The 18,809-nt window shown below is 45.6% G+C and overlaps 1 protein-coding gene across 23 annotated transcripts in view; it reads left to right on the forward strand.

The window, feature by feature from the left end:
- Positions 1 to 18,809, forward strand: part of ndst2a (N-deacetylase/N-sulfotransferase (heparan glucosaminyl) 2a) — a 163,242-nt gene that overhangs the window by 132,501 nt on the left and 11,932 nt on the right. For 17 of the 23 annotated variants that reach the window (XM_045700779.1, XM_045700785.1, XM_045700786.1 and 14 more), the window contains 6 exons: positions 21 to 130; positions 7,350 to 7,401; positions 9,770 to 11,564; positions 15,731 to 15,818; positions 15,941 to 16,095; positions 16,977 to 17,162. In XM_045700779.1, coding sequence (XP_045556735.1) covers positions 10,542 to 11,564; positions 15,731 to 15,818; positions 15,941 to 16,095; positions 16,977 to 17,162 — 1,452 coding nt within the window. In that variant the 5' untranslated portion in view covers positions 21 to 130; positions 7,350 to 7,401; positions 9,770 to 10,541. The remainder of the gene's footprint in view (positions 1 to 20; positions 131 to 7,349; positions 7,402 to 9,769; positions 11,565 to 15,730; positions 15,819 to 15,940; positions 16,096 to 16,976; positions 17,163 to 18,809) is intronic. The other 6 variants (XM_045700790.1, XM_014154563.2, XM_014154558.2 and 3 more) reach the window with 1 other exon arrangement.

The following is an 18,809-nucleotide window of genomic DNA, read 5'->3' on the forward strand; positions in this document are numbered from 1 at the left end:
TGTTTTGTTCTGTGTTACAGCATTCAACCCACATAATGCATAGAGCATTTAAACGGCCACACCAGTAGAAATCCACTTTTTCGACCTGAAAGACGATGGCCAGAGCTTACCCATGATGTTGCACAACGATGTAAGTCAATAAGTCATCGTTTTAGTCAAAGTATAATATATTTGAAGTGCCAAATCCTAATGTGTGACTTCCGATGTTTCCGTGAGTCTTACATGTCTTTTCCTACATGCTGACGTGCAAATTATTTTCCGCCTACATTTCGTTTTATGGCTGGGTTTTATTTCAATGTTACCGCCCACCAGCATGGCAATGTTTATTAATCACAAACACCTGCTGCAAAGTTCCTCCTATTCACGAGTCGTCTGAGAGGCAAACAGCTTCTCTCTGTAGCCTACACTTGGGATTCCACTAGATAAAACAGCCACAATTCAAAAATTGTCTATCGTACAAATTCATGAAAATCAAAAATGTATTTAAGGTTAGCGTTAGGCTAAGGTTAGCAGTGTGATTAGGGTTAAGGTGAGAGTTAGATTTAAAATCAGATTTTAAGACGACAAAATGTAGAAATGGATGTGGTTTATGACTTTGACTGTGTTAACTAGTGACGACTTGGCCGCCTTGCCATGGAGCAAATTTAAAATAGGTGCTCATTTTCAACCATTCCATTGATCCTAAAGAGAAATCTCCACCCACCCAGGGCACCGGGCCATGCAAAACGAACTCGCCCATTGCTGCAATACACGCTCCAAACCGTTCAATATTTATATACACGCTCCAAACCTAGCCATATTACCGGAGCTTGTATTCTTCCTATTTCTGTGGCGGATTTGCATTGATACAGAAAATAGCTGTGTAATTTAGATAATGCATTGATACGGTATATAGCTGTGTAATTTAGATAATGCATTGATACAGAAAATAGCTGTGTAATTTAGATAATGCATTGATACAGAAAATAGCTGTGTAATTTAGATAATGCATTGATACGGTAAATAGCTGTGTAATTTAGATAATGCATTGATACAGAAAATAGCTGTGTAATTTAGATAATGCATTGATACGGTATATAGCTGTGTAATTTAGATAATGCATTGATACAGAAAATAGCTGTGTAATTTAGATAATGCATTGATACAGAAAATAGCTGTGTAATTTAGATAATGCATTGATACGGTATATAGCTGTGTAATTTAGATAATGCATTGATACGGTAAATAGCTGTGTAATTTAGATAATGCATTGATACGGTAAATAGCTGTGTAATTTAGATAATGCATTGATACGGTAAATAGCTGTGTAATTTAGATAATGCATTGATACGGTAAATAGCTGTGTAATTTAGATAATGCATTGATACGGTATATAGCTGTGTAATTTAGATAATGCATTGATACGGTATATAGCTGTGTAATTTAGATAATGCATTGATACGGTATATAGCTGTGTAATTTAGATAATGCATTGATATGGTATATAGCTGTGTAATTTAGATAATGCATTGATACGGTATATAGCTGTGTAATTTAGATAATGCATTGATACGGTATATAGCTGTGTAATTTAGATAATGCATTGATACGGTATATAGCTGTGTAATTTAGATAATGCATTGATACGGTATATAGCTGTGTAATTTAGATAATGCATTGATACGGTATATAGCTGTGTAATTTAGATAATGCATTGATACGGTATATAGCTGTGTATTTAGATAATGCATTGATACGGTAAATAGCTGTGTAATTTAGATAATGCATTGATACGGTATATAGCTGTGTAATTTAGATAATGCATTGATACGGTAAATAGCTGTGTAATTTAGATAATGCATTGATACGGTATATAGCTGTGTAATTTATATAATGCATTGATACGGTATATAGCTGTGTAATTTAGATAATGCATTGATACGGTATATAGCTGTGTAATTTAGATAATGCATTGATATGGTATATAGCTAGCTAGTTTGCTGAAATGATAATAGAGAGAACAAAGGATATAGACATGTCCAAATAATAATGACGTCTGGAATCCTACACAGTTTCACTGGAATTATCAAACGGCAAGAGTCAGGAAAACATCAACCCTCAACATTACAACAGCTGGTATAGGCAGGGATTAGCGGAGACTCCTCTCTGCTAGTCTTTCTGAAATGATTTTCCCCTGGCTTAGTATGCTAGCTAGTTACACTAACACCTGTCAGTCAGTGTCCTGTTTGTTGTTATTTCTCTGCTACACGTGGAAATCACCACAACATTCCCAACCCCAATTCCTAAATATTAGCAGCCTGCTTCAGTCTTCGAGGTGGAACCTAAATGAGAATTTCCGCTCTTGGACAGGAATTACTCAAATAGGTGCAGCAACTTCCTCTGAGGTGGGCCTTTTAATGGAAAATAATTAATACAATTCGGAAACGGGATTATTTTTTAAATAATCGAACTGACCTCAAAAAGCGCTAATCGCTCAGCACTACTGTGGTATGAGGTCCATCTACCCTAGAATGAATTCATAAACAGCTACACAAACACACAGCTTTCATGTACAGGAGAAACCGACAGATCTGTTGCTCTTGTCTTTGCTGAACAATCTTGTTCCGAGATCACTCGTCAGCAAGGAACGAATGTGCGGAGAAATACAACAGACTCTCCTGCCTGCTTGTTTCATGTTGGGTGACAGCGCTGCTCAGTCTACCCGGTGTGCTGTTCTGTTGCAGCCCCTTGGGGGGACGTATGGGTAGAGAGAAGAGAGGGCATTGCCTCCCGGAATTTAATGGTCAGCATTCCGCTGCTTGGGCTTTTGGGTGCTTGACCCCCGGGGTCTGAACAGAGGAGGGTTGAAGAGTGCGAGAACTTCATGTTTTCCTTTCTTCCCTTTGTTCTGTCTGCTTTTTTGGTTCAGAGAGCAAACACAGCGGTTGTCGCCCCTCTTGATATTCCAGTAGATGGACAAGCATCTGATCAACTCAACAGGCTTCTGGATCCAATCGACCAGCTTGGAAGTCAGTACTTTTGGCAGGGTGAATTACACACACATATACAGTTTCTCTCAATGAAGCTGATTCGAGTCGCACAAGTAGCGTAAGATTTAGAATGGAGATAATTTAAGCTAAACATTAATGTTCTGAGCTCTTAGTGTGCGGCTTTCCCTTATTTTCTAGCAAACATTAATGTTCATCTATCCAGTCAAATTAGTTCATTGTTTAATCCAGAATCTCCGAGAGCAGCAGCCTCCCACCAACACTTCCTGTTGCACTCAGTCTTGCCATTGGTCTTCACATAATGCAGTTTGAGGCTTAGCTCTTCTGACCTTTCTCTGTTAGAACTCCTCTCTACACCCTCTAGTCGCTGTAAGTGTTGGTTAGAGAGGTCATAGTTCAGACTGACCATGAGGTAGCACACCTGTGGGTGAATGAGTAAGCGACCCCTGGGGCCAAAGCAACAGTCCCCTGCCCCTCTCTCCGGGTGCCATCAAAGGAGCCCAGTCACTGTGTGTTACTGCTGCTGGTCTATCTCCCCCTGCTGGTGGGTTCCTGCACTGTATATACTGGCATGGTAGGATGAAGTTGCCTTTCCAGACAATGATCTAAGGTCAGCATTGCATTTTCCCCCAGATGGTTAAAGTTATGATTGGGGGTAGGGTAATCTGATCCTAGACCTGTACCTTAGGTCAACTCCTGGGTGGAATGTGAGGCACAAGCAGAAACAACAGCCTCCTACCAGGCCCTCTGGTATACCATAGCCTCAGGTCAGGGTTCAGTCGAGTGGAGTGGACAGGATGCATGCTGGTCCTTAAGAGATGAATAAATGATGTGTGTGTTGTGTGGCTGTGTGTGCATAAACTGGAACCCTATTCGTTATCTTGCAGCATTCTTAAACCCTCTCTTTCTGATAAGCTCAGTTATCGTCAGATCTGTAATTCCCTCTGCTTCCCTGTGGTATCTCTCCTCCTCTAGAAACACATGGCTCTAGCATTTCCAAATATAGACTAAAGAAAATATAATAATTTAACTAACCGTTAATAACAGGGGATCTGTCTGGCAACTGTCTTGTTTGGTCTGTAATGCTCTGTGTGATTGAAGTGTTATCAGGGACTGTCCAACCCGGGAACCCATCTGGTCCTGTGATAGAGGTCGTCTGATTCCCCTCATTTCCTCTCTTTATCTTCATGCCATTTTATATACTGTGGCTTCTATAGGCAGGCTGGAGTCAAATGAAGGAGAGGATTTGCGAGAGAAAGGCTTACCTTTCTTTCAGGGAAGAATCTCTGTGGGATTTATGTTCCAGATGGGCGCTTGTTTAGGAAGAGGTTGTTAAATTGTTTGTTTTTGATTCCCAATATACTTTCTTGTTCTCTCTTTTTCTCTCTCTCTCTCACACACACACACACACACACACACACACACACACACACACACACACACACACACACACACACACTGAGTGTACAAAACATTAAGAACACCTTCGTAATATTGAGTTGCACCACTTCTGCCCTCAGAACAGCCTCAATTTGTCAGGGCATGGACTCTACAAGGTGTTGAAAGCGTTCCACAGGGATGATGGCTAGAGGTCAACCTATTATGATTTTTCAACTCCCATACCGATTATTGGAGGACCAAAAAAAGCCGATACCGATTAATCGGCTGGTTTTTATATATATATATTTGTAATAATGACAATTACAACAATACTGAATGAACACTTTTATTTTAACTTAATATAATATATAAATAAAATCACTTTAGTCTCAAATAAATAATGAAACCTGTTCAATTTGGTTTAAGTAATGCAAAAACAAAGTGTTGGAGAAGAAAGTAAAAGTGCAATATGTGCCATGTAAAAAAGCTAACGTTTAAGTTCCTTGCTCAGAACATGAGAACATATGAAAGCTGGTGGTTCCTTTTAACACGAGTCTTCAATATTCCCAGTTAAGAAGTTTTGGTTGTAGTTATTATAGGACTATTTCTTTCTATACCATTTCTTTTTATATACCTTTGACTATTGGATGTTCTTATAGGCACTATAGTATTGCCAGCCTAGTCATAAAGTCATAAACAGCGCTGTGCATCAGGCATTGCGAAAAGCTGCTGGCAAACGGAGGAAAGTGTGGTTTGAATGAATGCTTACGAGACTGCTGCTGCCTACCACCACTCAGTCAGACTGCTCTATCAAATATCAAATCATAGTCTTAATTATAATATAATAAACACACAGAAATACGAGCCTAAGGTCATTAATACGGTCAAATCCGGAAACTATAATTTCGAAAACAAAACGTTTATTCTTTCAGTGAAATACAGAACCGTTCCGTATTTAATCGAACGGGTGGCATCCCTAAGTGTAAATATTGCTGTTACATTGCACAACCTTCAATGTTATGTCATAATTATGTAAAATTCTGTCAAATTAATTAAGGAAGAAATGGGCTTCACACAGTTCTCAGCGAGCCAGGCGACCCAAACTGCTGCATATACCCTGACTCTGCTTACACTGAACGCAAGAGAAGTGACACAATTTCAGGCACCGCATTGATTATATGCAACGCAGGACAAGCTAGTTAAACTAGTAATATCATCAACCATGTGTAGTTAACTAGTGATTATGTTAAGATCGATTGCTTTTTTTATATGCTAAGTTTAATGTTAGCTAGCAACTTACCATGGCGCCTTGCTGCCTGCACTCGCGTAACAGGTGGTCAGCCTGCCACGCAGTCTCCTCGTGGATTGCAATATAATCGGCCATAATCGGCGCCCAAAAATGCAGATTACCGATTGTTATGAAAACTTGAAATCGGCCCTAATTAATTGGCCATTCCAATTAATTGGTTAACCTCTAATGCTGGCCCATGTTGACTCCAATGCTTAACACAAACTGGTGCGTCTGGCACCTACTACCATACCCCGTTCAAAGGCATTTAAATATTTTGTCTTGCCCATTCACCCTCTGAATGACACACATACACAATCCATGTCTCAAGACTTAACAATCCTTCTTTAACCTGCCTCCTCCCCTTCATCTACACTGATTGAAGTGGATTTAACAAGTGACATCAATAAGGGATCATAGCTTTCACCTGGTCAGTCGGTCATGGAAAGAGCAGGTGTTCCTAATGTTTTGTACACTCAGTGTATGTGCACACACATTAGAGAGAGAACCCTGCCCCCCCTCACATGCCCCCCCCAGCTCCCACCTGCAGCCTGTGTGTGTGTCTGCTGATCCAGTCAGCATCAGGGTGGGAGTCTGTGGGATTCTCTCTCTCTGTAGTTTAGTCGTCCCTCCCCTGTGTAGCCAGACTGGCTTGGGGTGAGGAGGAGGGCCTAACGCGGACAAAGCCTGCTCCTCCAGCTGTCAGCAGCCTGAGCATTTAGGCTTTATAAGCTGCTCAGGGCCATAGCCCCAGGGCCACTACTACTGGCCGTGCTGGTGCTCCAGTTTCAACTGTTCTGCCTGTGGCTATGGAACACTGACCTGTTCACCAGATGTGCTACCTGTCCCAGACCTGCTGATTTCAACTCTCTAGAGACAGCAGGAGCGGTAGAGATACTCTGAATGATCGGCTATGAAAAGCCAACTGACATTTACTCCTGAGGTGCTGACCTGTTGCACCCTCTACAACCACTGTTATTATTATTTGACCCTGCTGGTCATCTATGAACATTTGAACGTCTTGGCCATGTTCTGTTATAATCTCCACCCGGCACAGCCAGAAGAGGACTGGCCACCCCTCATAGCCTGGTTCCTCTCTAGGTTTCTTCATAGGTTTTGGCCTTTCTAGGGAGTTTTTCCTAGCCACCGTGCTTCTACACCTGCTTGCTGTTCGGGGTTTTAGGCTGGGTTTCTGTACAGCACTTTGAGATATCAGCTGATGTAAGAAGGGCTTTATAAATACATTTGATTTGATACTGATTACTGACAGGAGGGACCTGGAGGGGAGCAGCCTATATAAACTATTATACAAAGAGAGGTAGGAGGAGAGGAGCAGGAAGCTCGATCAATCAGGTCGGCCTTGGTGTGAAATGGTCAGTGACCAGCTGACTTCCCTCTCCTCCACATCGTTGGCCTTAATCGTCCTGGCCCTGCCCTCGGGGCTGGTTTCTGTCTTAAATGTCAGCTGTAAAATCTGTCAGATTCACTGGGACTGTGAGCCCTGTGGGACGGGTTGTTTTCAGGGTCAAACACTCAGTGCCTTTCCATCTTGCTCTCTCTTACCCAGCGGCCGTATGTGTGGAATGGGAGGATGCCTGGGCTCTAAGTAGATGTAGATAGACTGAACACCCACTCTTTAGAGAGGAAAATCTCAGCACTGCATTCACGTATTCTCTCTGCTCTCTCCCTCACAGGTCTCCCTGCCTGACCGACCCCGTCAGATAAGACCGACACACCAGTTTTCAGGTGAGACCTCTCTGCTTCCTCCGGTCTTAACACCACCTCAAACCTACCACCACTTATATACCTCTGTTTACCCCCGGAGTCTCAGTCAAGTCTGTCAGAGCCTTAGCCTAGTTGTTAAAAGCCACGCCCCCCCCCTTCCTCACACACACATCCGTCTCTCCTTCTCTCCTTACACCATTAGGGCTCTATTATTTAGCACAGCAATCTCTGCTCTGCTGAAGCTCCTCCATCTTCACCTCTTTCCCCCCTCTCCCTCTTCATCACACGATCATGTTTCCTTTTTCGCCCTCGTTTTTATAAATGGGTGCCTCTTGAAATGTAAACGCGTTATGCACACACAGCGGTCACTGCTATTAACATCCTTTTTCACTAGATTGTTGCTGAAAAAAGATTGGAGTGGTCATTGAAGTTCAGAACGAGGTTATGTGGCGTGCTTGTATATCCGATACTGAAGCATTTCCTGTGGATTTCTAGATATCGACTTGCATCACCCCTGTCGTTCGTACAGACCCAGCTGTTAGAAATTCCTTTTTATTTTTCTTCAAAATGTTTCCAGGTCTGACCACAACCCCTCCACCTAGAGCAATAGTAACAAAACTAAAACTAAACTTCAGAGGACAAGGTAACACTGACCCATTTTTCCTTCAGTAGCCCTCCCTACCCTGTGCCTCCTCCCCACCCATCCACCTAGCTTCTGTACCCTTGTGGGAGGGGGTGGAGGACCCTGTGTGTTGTGATTTGTCTCCCAATGGCCCACGTGTTGGAGGGGAAGTGGTCAAGGAGGTGAGACTTGAGACAGTCCCCCCCCCTTCCATGTTCACAGAGGATGTTGGATCCAGGGCGCCACGTCTTTGAGTGGTTCTGGGGGGTTTGAGTGGAAGCACCATGAGAGTTCCTCACCTTTCTCTGTCTTTCCTAATGTTCTTGCTCATTTTTTCTTTCTCACTCCTCATGGTCCATTCTGTGTTGTAGACTCTGTCTCTCTGTCGTCTGTCTGTCTGTGTGTTCATCTCTCTCTGTGTTTCTCTCTGTCAAGGTGCCTTTGCTAAAGCCGAGGCTTAGTTAGTACTTCTGAGAGAAAAATGATCCTTTAAGTGCTTGCCCAGGAAATGTAGCGTGGCGGCACGGTTGACATTGATCATGTCAGGGTAACTTTGATAGATCGCGGTATCCTGTTTATGATGCAGGGTGGTGAGCATCTGTCTGGGCTTGGGACTTGATTTGTCCATTTTTCTTCTTCTAACGAGCTTATATGGGCTACTTGTTTTGCTCTTTGCATTTAACCACATCTTTATATTTGCACTGTAGCGCCTTGTTGGCCTCCTCCAGTTCCCCCACAGTGATAAATGATCCAGGCAGCCTGCAGGGACTGAGACAGTTTCAGTGCTGCTGTATCGTAGTCATAAAGCCACTGAGCTAGTCTCGTGACCTGGTCTGGTCCCAGAGGGCTCATTGGAATCAGCCCAGCCCACTGCAGGTGGAATGCATTGTCTTAATTCTCTAGTGGCTCCTATGTAAGGCAGGTGTTGTGCTGGAGATATTTCCCAGTTTACTAACACACTGACAGTGCACAGCTCTCACGGCATTGAGTTCCCTGACCCCCCCCCCCCCATCCTCTGGCACTACCCTTGCGGCACCCTGCCTGCATCTGTGTTGGACTAGCCGCAATCGTAAACAAAATCTTAATTGCTCTGCAGCATTGGCCCACATTTGAGATCGTGTACCCCCAGCCACCCACACAGCCATATAATCATTCACATTTCAGGTCAGAGTTTTCCTTCCACACCTGTAACGCTATATTTGAGGAGGACGGGAACACATGGAGGTTATGGTGAGGCTATTTTTGGTCTCCGTGAGGAAAAAGTGCTCATGACACACAGAGGGCTTTGGGGATGGCCTGGTTTTGAGTTGGGGGAGGGGACCTAATGGAAAAACCATAAGGCTGCAATCTTTTGGCCATATGGAAGCGTCATCAAATTTGACCCTGCCGCATGGTTGTGTTGACTCGTTCTCTGAAGGGATTGGGCCACTGTCAGCACAGAGACGCTGTGTACCCACAGGGAACAACTCAGTCTGACAGGCAGTTTCACCAGCAAGGTTTTATAGCTGCCTTTTGGTTTATGATGCTGTTAGCTGAGCGGTTTTGCAAACAAATTATTATTGTATGTCCAAGACAAATGTCAAGTTAACATTTATTTTAACTTTTAGTAGAACTGTTGTCTCTGTTTATCTTCTATTTCTGTTTTGCGTCGTCATGAGACATTATCCTGAGGACTAATTTTGGTTACAAGAACATGGATTGTGATCTGACGTGCACTAATCCTACTCTCTCTCTCTCTCTCTCTCTCTCTTTCTGCCCCTCCCTCAGGCGTGTTCCTCTCTGCCGCCTTCAAGATGAACAGGTTGGGCCTCCACAGGGGGCAGTGTTGAAGGCTGAGCCCCAGCTCGCCGACCCCCAGCTCGCCGACCCCCAGCCCGCCGACCCCCAGCCGAGACTCTGCTGAACCCAACACACACACGCACAGAAGATCCGCCACACACACAACCTGAGAGCAGGAGCTACACCCCCACGATACAACCAGCATCTCCTGATAACGGCCGTGTTTACGTGTGTACGAGGGAGCTGTGTGGTGTTCAGTGACAGGGAAAGGAGAGAGAGGAGAGAAACTGCTGATCCGCTGAGAGGAGGAGGGGAGCGAGCGGAGGAGGAGGAGGAGGAGGAGGAGGAGGAGTGTGAGGAACGCAGAGGGAGAAACCCAATCCTCTTAGGTAGCAGAGCTGAGAGCTGAGGACGGGCGTGCCTGGGAGCCAGAGAGAGAGAGGTAGGAGAGTGCAGAGGTAGAGGGAGCCCAGAGACCAGCCCAGGCTGAGTCGGAGCAGCCAGACAGGCAGCGCGTTGTGCATCCAAAGAGGTGGAAAGGCGAGCAGGGCCAAAGCCGGAAGGCGACTCATGGGCTATGGGGGCCATGGTGACCTAGCGTAAATGGCTATTCCTCAGCACAGCTTGGTGCCAGTGTCTGCTGCTCAACCCTCCCCCTCTCTCTCTTCCTGTGTCCCTGCCCGCTGCTGTGCCCCGTTGCTGTTCGTCCCTGGTGCTGCCTTCTGCTCTGCGCCGGCACTGCCCCTGTCGTGCTGCGGCCATGGTGGCCAGCCTATGGAAGCTGGTGCGGGGCGTCAGGCAACTGGAGCTCCATCGCCTCATCCTGGCGCTCATCGTCTTCTGCCTTTTCTCCATGGCTTTCCTGGCCTATTACGTCAGCAACAGCCCCAAGATCAAGGAGGCCCCCCCGCTGCCCTTCAGTGACTGTCGGGGGGTGCGGGCGGCTGTGGGAGGCGGGCAGCAGGCGCCCCTCTTCCTGCCTCACTCGGGTCGGCTGCGCCAGGTGAAGGCCATGGACAACTCTCATACGGACCCAGTGGTGCTGGTGTTTGTAGAGAGCATCTATTCTCAGCTGGGCCAGGAGATCGTAGCCATCCTGGAGTCCAGCCACTTTAGCTACCGCACCGAGATTGCCCCGGGGAAGGGAGACATGCCCACGCTAACGGAGCGCAACCGCGGCCGCTACGCCCTGGTCATATACGAGAATTTGCTGAAGTACGTCAACCTGGACGCCTGGAACCGCGACCTGCTGGACAAGTACTGCATGGAGTACAGTGTAGGCATCATCGGCTTCTTCAAGGCCAACGAGAACTCGCTGCTCAGCGCCCAGCTTAAGGGCTTCCCTCTCTTCCTGCACTCCCACCTGGGCCTGAGGGATTACCGAATCAACCACAACGCCCCACTGCTCTACATCACCAGACCCAACGAGGTGGAGCAGGGCCCCCTGCCCGGGGACGACTGGACCGTGTTCCAATCCAACCACTCCACCTACGAGCCTGTCCTCCTGGCCAGCACCAAGTCCTCTGACGCCCAGGCCCACCTGGGGCCGCTCAGTGCTATGCACGCCACCGTGGTCCAGGACCTGGGGCTCCACGACGGCATCCAGAGGGTCCTGTTTGGAAACAACCTATCCTACTGGCTGCACAAGCTGGTGTTTGTGGACGCCATCGCCTACCTGACGGGCAAGCGGCTCTGCCTCTCGCTGGAGCGCCACCTGCTGGTGGACGTGGACGATATCTTCGTGGGCAAGGAGGGCACCCGCATGAAGGTGACCGACGTAGAGGTGGGTTCTCTCTCTCTCTCTCTCTCTCTCTCTCTCACACACTCTGCCTACTCTAGGTTCACTGTCAGTGGTAATTAAGATTGTGTAAAGCTGTATTATTAATGACTTAAAAAAAACGAAATAGGCGGTTATTCCGAAGAGGACGATTATTTAGCCTGTTACCTTAACAAGTATAGATGTTTCTGTTAAAGCAACCTTTGATTTACCACTTAGTTTTCAGGAAAGTGCTTCTTTCCTGCTCCTCTCATCATGGGACACATATTGATTTCCAATGGGATTCTCCGTAAGGTGTGTGACTTGTTTCTAAGGCAAGGCCTAATAAAGGCTAGCATTTATTAGGATGAATCTCAACAGGATCTGTGTCTTCTGCCGTTAGTCTCTTCATTATTTTATCTGGCTGTTAGCCTGCTACTGTGTGTAATCGGCCTGATTTACTTGTTTACTTCACTTTGAGAAAACCACCACTGGACGACTTTAAGCCTTTTCCAGTCTTAACCAAAGCCTTATTTGAAGTGACAAAAACAGATTTGTAAGAGTCTCCAGTACATCACAGCTCTCATAATGGCTTTTCTCTACCCTCTATAGCTGTTGAACACACTTAACCCGCGTCAGCAGTTTGCAATGCAGAAAAGCGTTGCCTGGAGGGCCACTCTGACAAATGCATCAAACTAAATGAACACAACTAATGGGAAATATTAGGAGGATTAATTAGGCTTTTGCACTGACAACAGGGATGCAGTTGGGAGAGTGATAGGGGGCGGGACAAGGGAGCAAACTTGTCGCTTCAGCAAGGGCTCCCACAAGTCAATCAGCCGGTTAATGAGCCTGTCATCAATTCAGCCTGACAAGGTTGGGACCAAGCGGTTGCATAAGTAAGGGCATATGGAGGGAGAAAAGTACTGTTGGCACCGCCACAGTGTTTAGTCATCACACCACCAATGAGATGTTTCGGGTTAATTGCCCCTGTGGAAATGATGACTAATAGACCGTTTGACGTGTCAGGCAGCCGAGGCAGGTACATGCATGCTCTTGAGGCTGTAGCTTAACGGGGAAAACAACATTACATTACAGGTATATGGATTCATTGTGGAGCACAGAATAGAACAGCCGAGCCGGTGTAGTCAGAAGAATGGCCCATTGATTTTTTTTCTCACCTCAATCTTCTGAACAGAAGTGGTCTTCTCTGAAAGGAATTGGCCTGCTTGGTCTCCAGAGCATCAAGTCAATGGAACCACTTACCACTTTCTAATGTGTTAAAGATGCTGAAATGTATTTGATTACTTTTCAAATAACGTTTCCACTCGGGCTGGGAATTGCCATGGACCTCACGATACGATATTTTCACAATACTTAAGTGGCAATACGATATGTGTTGCGATTCTCACTATTCTACATGTATTGCGATTCGATACTGGGATGTTATTGTGATTTGATGTTCCAGACATATTGCTCACTATGTCTGCTGCAGAGAGACAGAAGAGAGCATGAGAACGTTTGTTTTGATCAGTCATGTAAATAAGTGCTGAAAACATGTTGGCTCACTATGTAAAAAGTAGATGGGGAACAAGCTACAGGATGAAAAATAACAGCGTTTTAGCGCAGGTACAGACGACTAGCGAAAGCCAACGCTGCCGAGCAACCAAAAAAAAGAAAGATATTTAGAAAATTGTTTATTGATCCGGACAGTTGTCTTGTGCAGCATTAAGATATTGCCATTTTGAAGTTAAATCACCTAAATTCTCTACTAAAGTGGATGTAAAAAGCATGTTAAACATGTAATGCTCTTTGGGGACCCTGTTATTCACCTGTAGTTCATTGCAACCTACCATGTTGAACCTATTAACATTTTGAGGTGTCACAAAGAGGTTAGATAGAATTTTTCTTCCACCTGCCCTGACGTGGTGTTAAACATTATGGTCGTTGCCATGCAGGCTCGACTTTATTTACCGCAGTGTTGTCTAACTACCCCTACCACCTGGCCTCTGGTTGAGCAAAGCGGCTTTAATCACCTCAAGCAGTTGTGAGGCGAGTAACGGGGCACAAACAAGGCATGGCTAATGGACCACTAATCTTGTCTATTATTCTCACTCTGGGTGCAACCTCAGCACTGCACTGACTCTTAAGCACTAAAGCTGATTTACACACACACACCACGCACATACATGCATAACCACGTTCACTTTTCTATACTATGTTAGATACGGTTGACTCCTGCATCTCAGCTATATTCTAGTTGCTTGGTTGATGGTTGAATTTACATTCAGTGCCCTTGGAGTGCTGCCATAATCACTCTGGTTGGATGGGTACTCGGTCACCTCAGCATCTCAAACAGGCATTTCTAGATCTCTGTCCTTATGGTAAATGGCAGCTGCTGTTTGCAATTGACCATGTTCTCTCATCCTCCTCCATGTTGACGGTCTAGGCCAGGGGTTCCCAAACCTTTTCACTTCCAGCATTGGGGAACATCCCGTGCACCCCCCTGCACACGTGCGCATGTGCCACATCTATTTCTATGTGCACAAGCACTGTTTTTGACTAACTGTTCACAACGCTCTTGTTGGTGGAGAGAATTTTGCGGGTTTAAAGCTTATTTCCTGCGATTGTACACATTTTGTCATGGGTTGCAAAGAAAATATTGCAGTTTTAAAGCAAATTGTCTTACCTGGCCCTATACATTTTGACATGTCTAATGTGTAATCATGTGATATTTGAGTGACAAATAAATTACAACAATATCTAAAAAAACATGGGCTAGTTGGGCTGACATGGACTAGTTTAATCTGGACATTTCTGACAAGTTATAAATAGCTCTCTAAGGTATGCAATGACTAAAATGACTGATAATGTACCACCCAATTTCAAAATTGCACTTTGTGCATTCTGTTAAAACTTTGAAGAATCTGTTTAAAGCCTGACTGAGTTCCCCCCCACAGTTTGGGAACCACTGGTCTACGGTATGGTCAGTCAATGCCCAGAGGCTTCAGTCAGATCATCACTGCAGGCTGAGGCTTTTAAGCCAGCCCGGGCATTCACAATGTCCTTCGATTTGTTTCTAAAGACATGGGGAAATTCAAGGATATTGAGGTCAGTGATCTGTAGGCATCCATTTGATAAGGCAATCGAAGAGGAAATTCAAAGAGCTCTTCTCACCTCCTTGTCGGCTCTCTGTACTTGCCACAGACGGTGAAGATCAGTTGCCATGGTGACTAACCAGAGCCCCTGACCGACCCTTATGCCCCCACCCCTCTGTCTGTCTGCCCTTCTGCCTACCCCAGCCCTCCTTACTCTGACCCCTCTTTACCAGGCTGGCACAAAGGTCTGTGTGTCCCCACAGGACATCACCCAGGCATATGCTCCATACCACATCCCCCTGTACAGTAGCCTCTCTCCCTTTTGAAAGACGATCGGTTGTTGTGGTGCTGGAAGACAGTTCAGTTACTGATCACCGCTTGTCATCAGACATGAAATATCGCTTGATCTGTCTGTGGGGACACATTTGTCTCTCCGTCAGCAAACCTAAGGTCCCGGGCAGCCAATACTGAGACATGGATCATATTGCGCACACACACAGACCGCACAAACACACACAGACCGCACAAACACACACAGACCGCACAAACACACACAGACACTCATCCTAATCGGCAAGAAAAACAAAGTGTGTGCACATGCTCAAGGACATCAGTCCCCCTTTAAATAAGTCAGCGATTGTATCTCTTATCAGGTACAGCCGCTATCTCTCTCCCAGAGGTACAGTGCATAGCTCTGGGTTGATTTGTGGAGGCAGAGCAGCTATCTCTTTCCCCATCCTGTGATTTGTATATGGATGCTGCTAGCTAGCTGATAAAGTGTGAAGGTTTGGGGAATTTGTTGAACAGGACTCCGTGGGTTTGCTTTGCAATCCCATTTCAGCCTGTACAATAACCCCAACATTTGCTCATTCTTTCACCCTTGTGGCTACCTAGATATGTTCTGATTTTATTCCATGTCGTCCCATTGTCTGTATTCTTCACTTGAATGATGCATCTGCATTTTATGTCCAAGAGTTATTTCGCCATCTAGTGGTTAAGAAAAAAATTGGTTTGTCAGCAACATTCTAGTTTTTAAAGCTAATAACTGCAATTGTGAATATAATTCCCATTCCTCTGTCATGTCCTCGTTTGCAGGCATTGCTCAATACTCAAAACAAGCTGCGAACGCTGGTCCCTGATTTCACCTTTAACCTCGGCTTCTCTGGAAAGTTCTACCACACAGGTAAAGAGAGCATCTCACAGTGAAAACACAGAACATACCCTGTGCTAGAGAAGCTGTATATTGATTTTGAGTTGGAGAGTGTCATGGAGAAACTCCCTGTACCCATCTTTCCCCCCCTCCAGGCACAGACGAGGAGGACCGGGGAGATGACATGCTGCTCAGACACAGGAAGGAGTTCTGGTGGTTCCCCCACATGTGGAGTCACATGCAGCCCCACCTGTTCCACAACGTCAGCGTGTTGGCTGAACAGATGAGGCTCAACATGCTATTTGCCCAGGTGATTGGGCTTCCAGTCTGTCGATACAAAACATCATCATCATACAATAGCTCTCTCTAGTAAGATGCATGCTGTAGTTATGGCCGTGTTGATCCAGATGGTGAGTGGTAATTGGATTCCTGTATGCTGGCCGTTGTAGATGTTTCCTTGTTCGCGATTACAATAAACCACGGTAACAAGGCTCCCAGACATTGGGGCTAAAGATGCCCCCAAGGCTGCCTTGTTAATGTAGTGAGTGGCATTGGGAGCCAAGGGGCTGGGCCCAGCGAGCAGACGGTGTCAGTGTGTGTGTGAGGTGATTACTAACCAACACCACGTCCCCTCTCAGTAATCCCTGCTGCCATACAGCTGTCTTTGCTGGCTGACACTGACGGAGAGCATCTCTGAGCGGTCAGGGGAGAGGATCCTTCAAACAGCTCTCCATAGCTTCTCCTTAGGAAGGATACACACCCCGTCTCAACTGAGCTGAACAAACACCAATCCCTCAAGCGTTCCCAACACTCTGTGTTTTTCCAGCGAGGGGCACAGTGGCACGGCATCACCATACATTAAGATTCGGATGCATTTTTGTTAGTCTCTAAAGTATTTAGGCTCCTGCTGAGCTTCCTGACTGTTTCTTATTTAGCAGTGTGGAGTGGTCTGTGGACAGAGCAGGGCTATGTCGCCCTCCAGTGGAGGAGCTGCACATTCTTTTTTCTGCTGCGTGTTTGTTGTGAAGCAGACGGTGACTCATTCATGGTTCAATAAAATGGCCATTTAATCACGTTTTGTTATTGTAATTTGTTCCTGGTGTCCTTTCATGTCCCTAGACACTACTAATATCCATCGGTCTCTCACTCTATCGCTACCACCCCCCCCACCCCCCCCCTCTTCCTCTCCAGGAGCATGGAATCCCTACAGACATGGGCTATGCTGTGGCCCCCCACCACTCGGGGGTCTACCCCGTCCACAGCCAGCTGTACGAGGCCTGGAAGTCAGTGTGGGGCATCAAGGTGACCAGCACAGAGGAGTACCCCCACCTCAGACCTGCCCGCTACCGCAGGGGCTTCATCCACAGTGGCATCCAGGTCAGTCTACTGTTAGTCATGGCAGTCAATCAGTTTATTAAGTGATGTGGTTTAACGCTTGTCGCCATTGGACTCTGGAGTGATGAATCACGCTTCACCAACTGGCAGTCCGACAGACGAATCTGGGTTTGGTGGATGCCAGGAGAACGCTACCTGTCCAAATGTATAGCTTGTGCCAACTGTAAAGTTTGGTGGAGGAGGAATAATGGTCTGGGGCTGTTTTTCATGGTTTGGGCTAGGCCCCTCGGGGGACCACAGATTTCCCACATATGTTATTTAGTATATGTAAAGACAAGATTAAATCAAGAATGGTTTGATGGGTGACAATATTAGCCTATAACTTGTGAATTATATATTATCCCTTGTGAAGGGAAATCTTAATGCTACAGTATGCAATTACATTCTAGACGATTCTGTGCTTCCAACTTTGTGGTAACAATTAGGGGAAGGCCCTTCTTTGTTTCAGCATGACAATGCCCCCGGGGGACCAAATCCATATTAATGCCTATGATTTTGGAATGAGATGTTTGACGAGCAGGTGTCCACATACTTTTGGTCATGTAATGTATAATTCAATAGATGTCCTTACAAAAAATTACAATTAAGCAGCTTTTCTGCTTTTTTGCCTCTGCTTGGCCTGTTAGGAAACAAGAGTGATTTGGTGCCCGCTAACATTAGCTAACGTCTTCTAAACAACCAGCAGGCCAATTCTTTCAAACCAATTTTTTTAAATAGACGTGACTGGCGAGATAGCTGTTGCATAGGCTTTATCCTTTTTTCTAACACCAGCTGTGGATTGCTTGGCTTGCTAGCTCGCTTGCGTGCAGTGAGCTCATATCAGAGTTGTTGCGGTGACCGTATAACTGGCAGTCAAATTCCACATGACCGTTTAGTCATGGTAATTAGGCTTCTCCAAGGTCTGATGCTGCTGATGGTCATTAGTAGCCTACCAAACTTGCTAACTGCCTGGTACTCAGCACTCTTTTATCCCTCTAATCACTCTGACATCAATGCAAATGTAATCGAAAATCTAATCAAACACTTCATGAGAGCCCATGAGCTCAAGTTGCCCAACATTTCTATAGGCTATGCAATTGTGAGAGAAAACAAAGTGATGGCCTCTACTAAAAAGAGGAGGATCCCATCAGCTTTCTATAGGCTAGGCCTACTATATTTATTTCTCAACTTTCCTAATATTAAGCACATTGTTTATATTTACTACAGGAGTATAGCCTACCTGGCTGGCATGAAAATAAACCACAGGGCAAAGTGTCCTCCATTCGCTATTTAACCTGTTAGGGCTAGGGGGCAGTATTGACACGGCTGGATAAAAAACGTACCCGATTTAATCTGGTTACTACTCCTGCCCAGTAACTAGAATATGCATATAATTATTGGCTTTGGATAGAAAACACCCTAAAGTTTCTAAAACTGTTTGAATGGTGTCTGTGAGTATAACAGAACTCATATGGCAGGCAAAAACCTGAGAAGATTTCATGCAGGAAGTGGCCTGTCTGACAAGGTATCGTTCTTCTTGTCTCTGTTTATTGAAGAGTGAGGATCTTAGCTGTACCGTGACACTTCCTACGGCTGCCATAGGCTCTCAGAAGGCGGCAAAATGCTGAATCGTGGCTTTGCAGGCTCTGG

This window comes from Salmo salar, chromosome ssa18 (genome assembly GCF_905237065.1).
Source record: "Salmo salar chromosome ssa18, Ssal_v3.1, whole genome shotgun sequence".
NCBI lineage: Eukaryota > Metazoa > Chordata > Actinopteri > Salmoniformes > Salmonidae > Salmo > Salmo salar.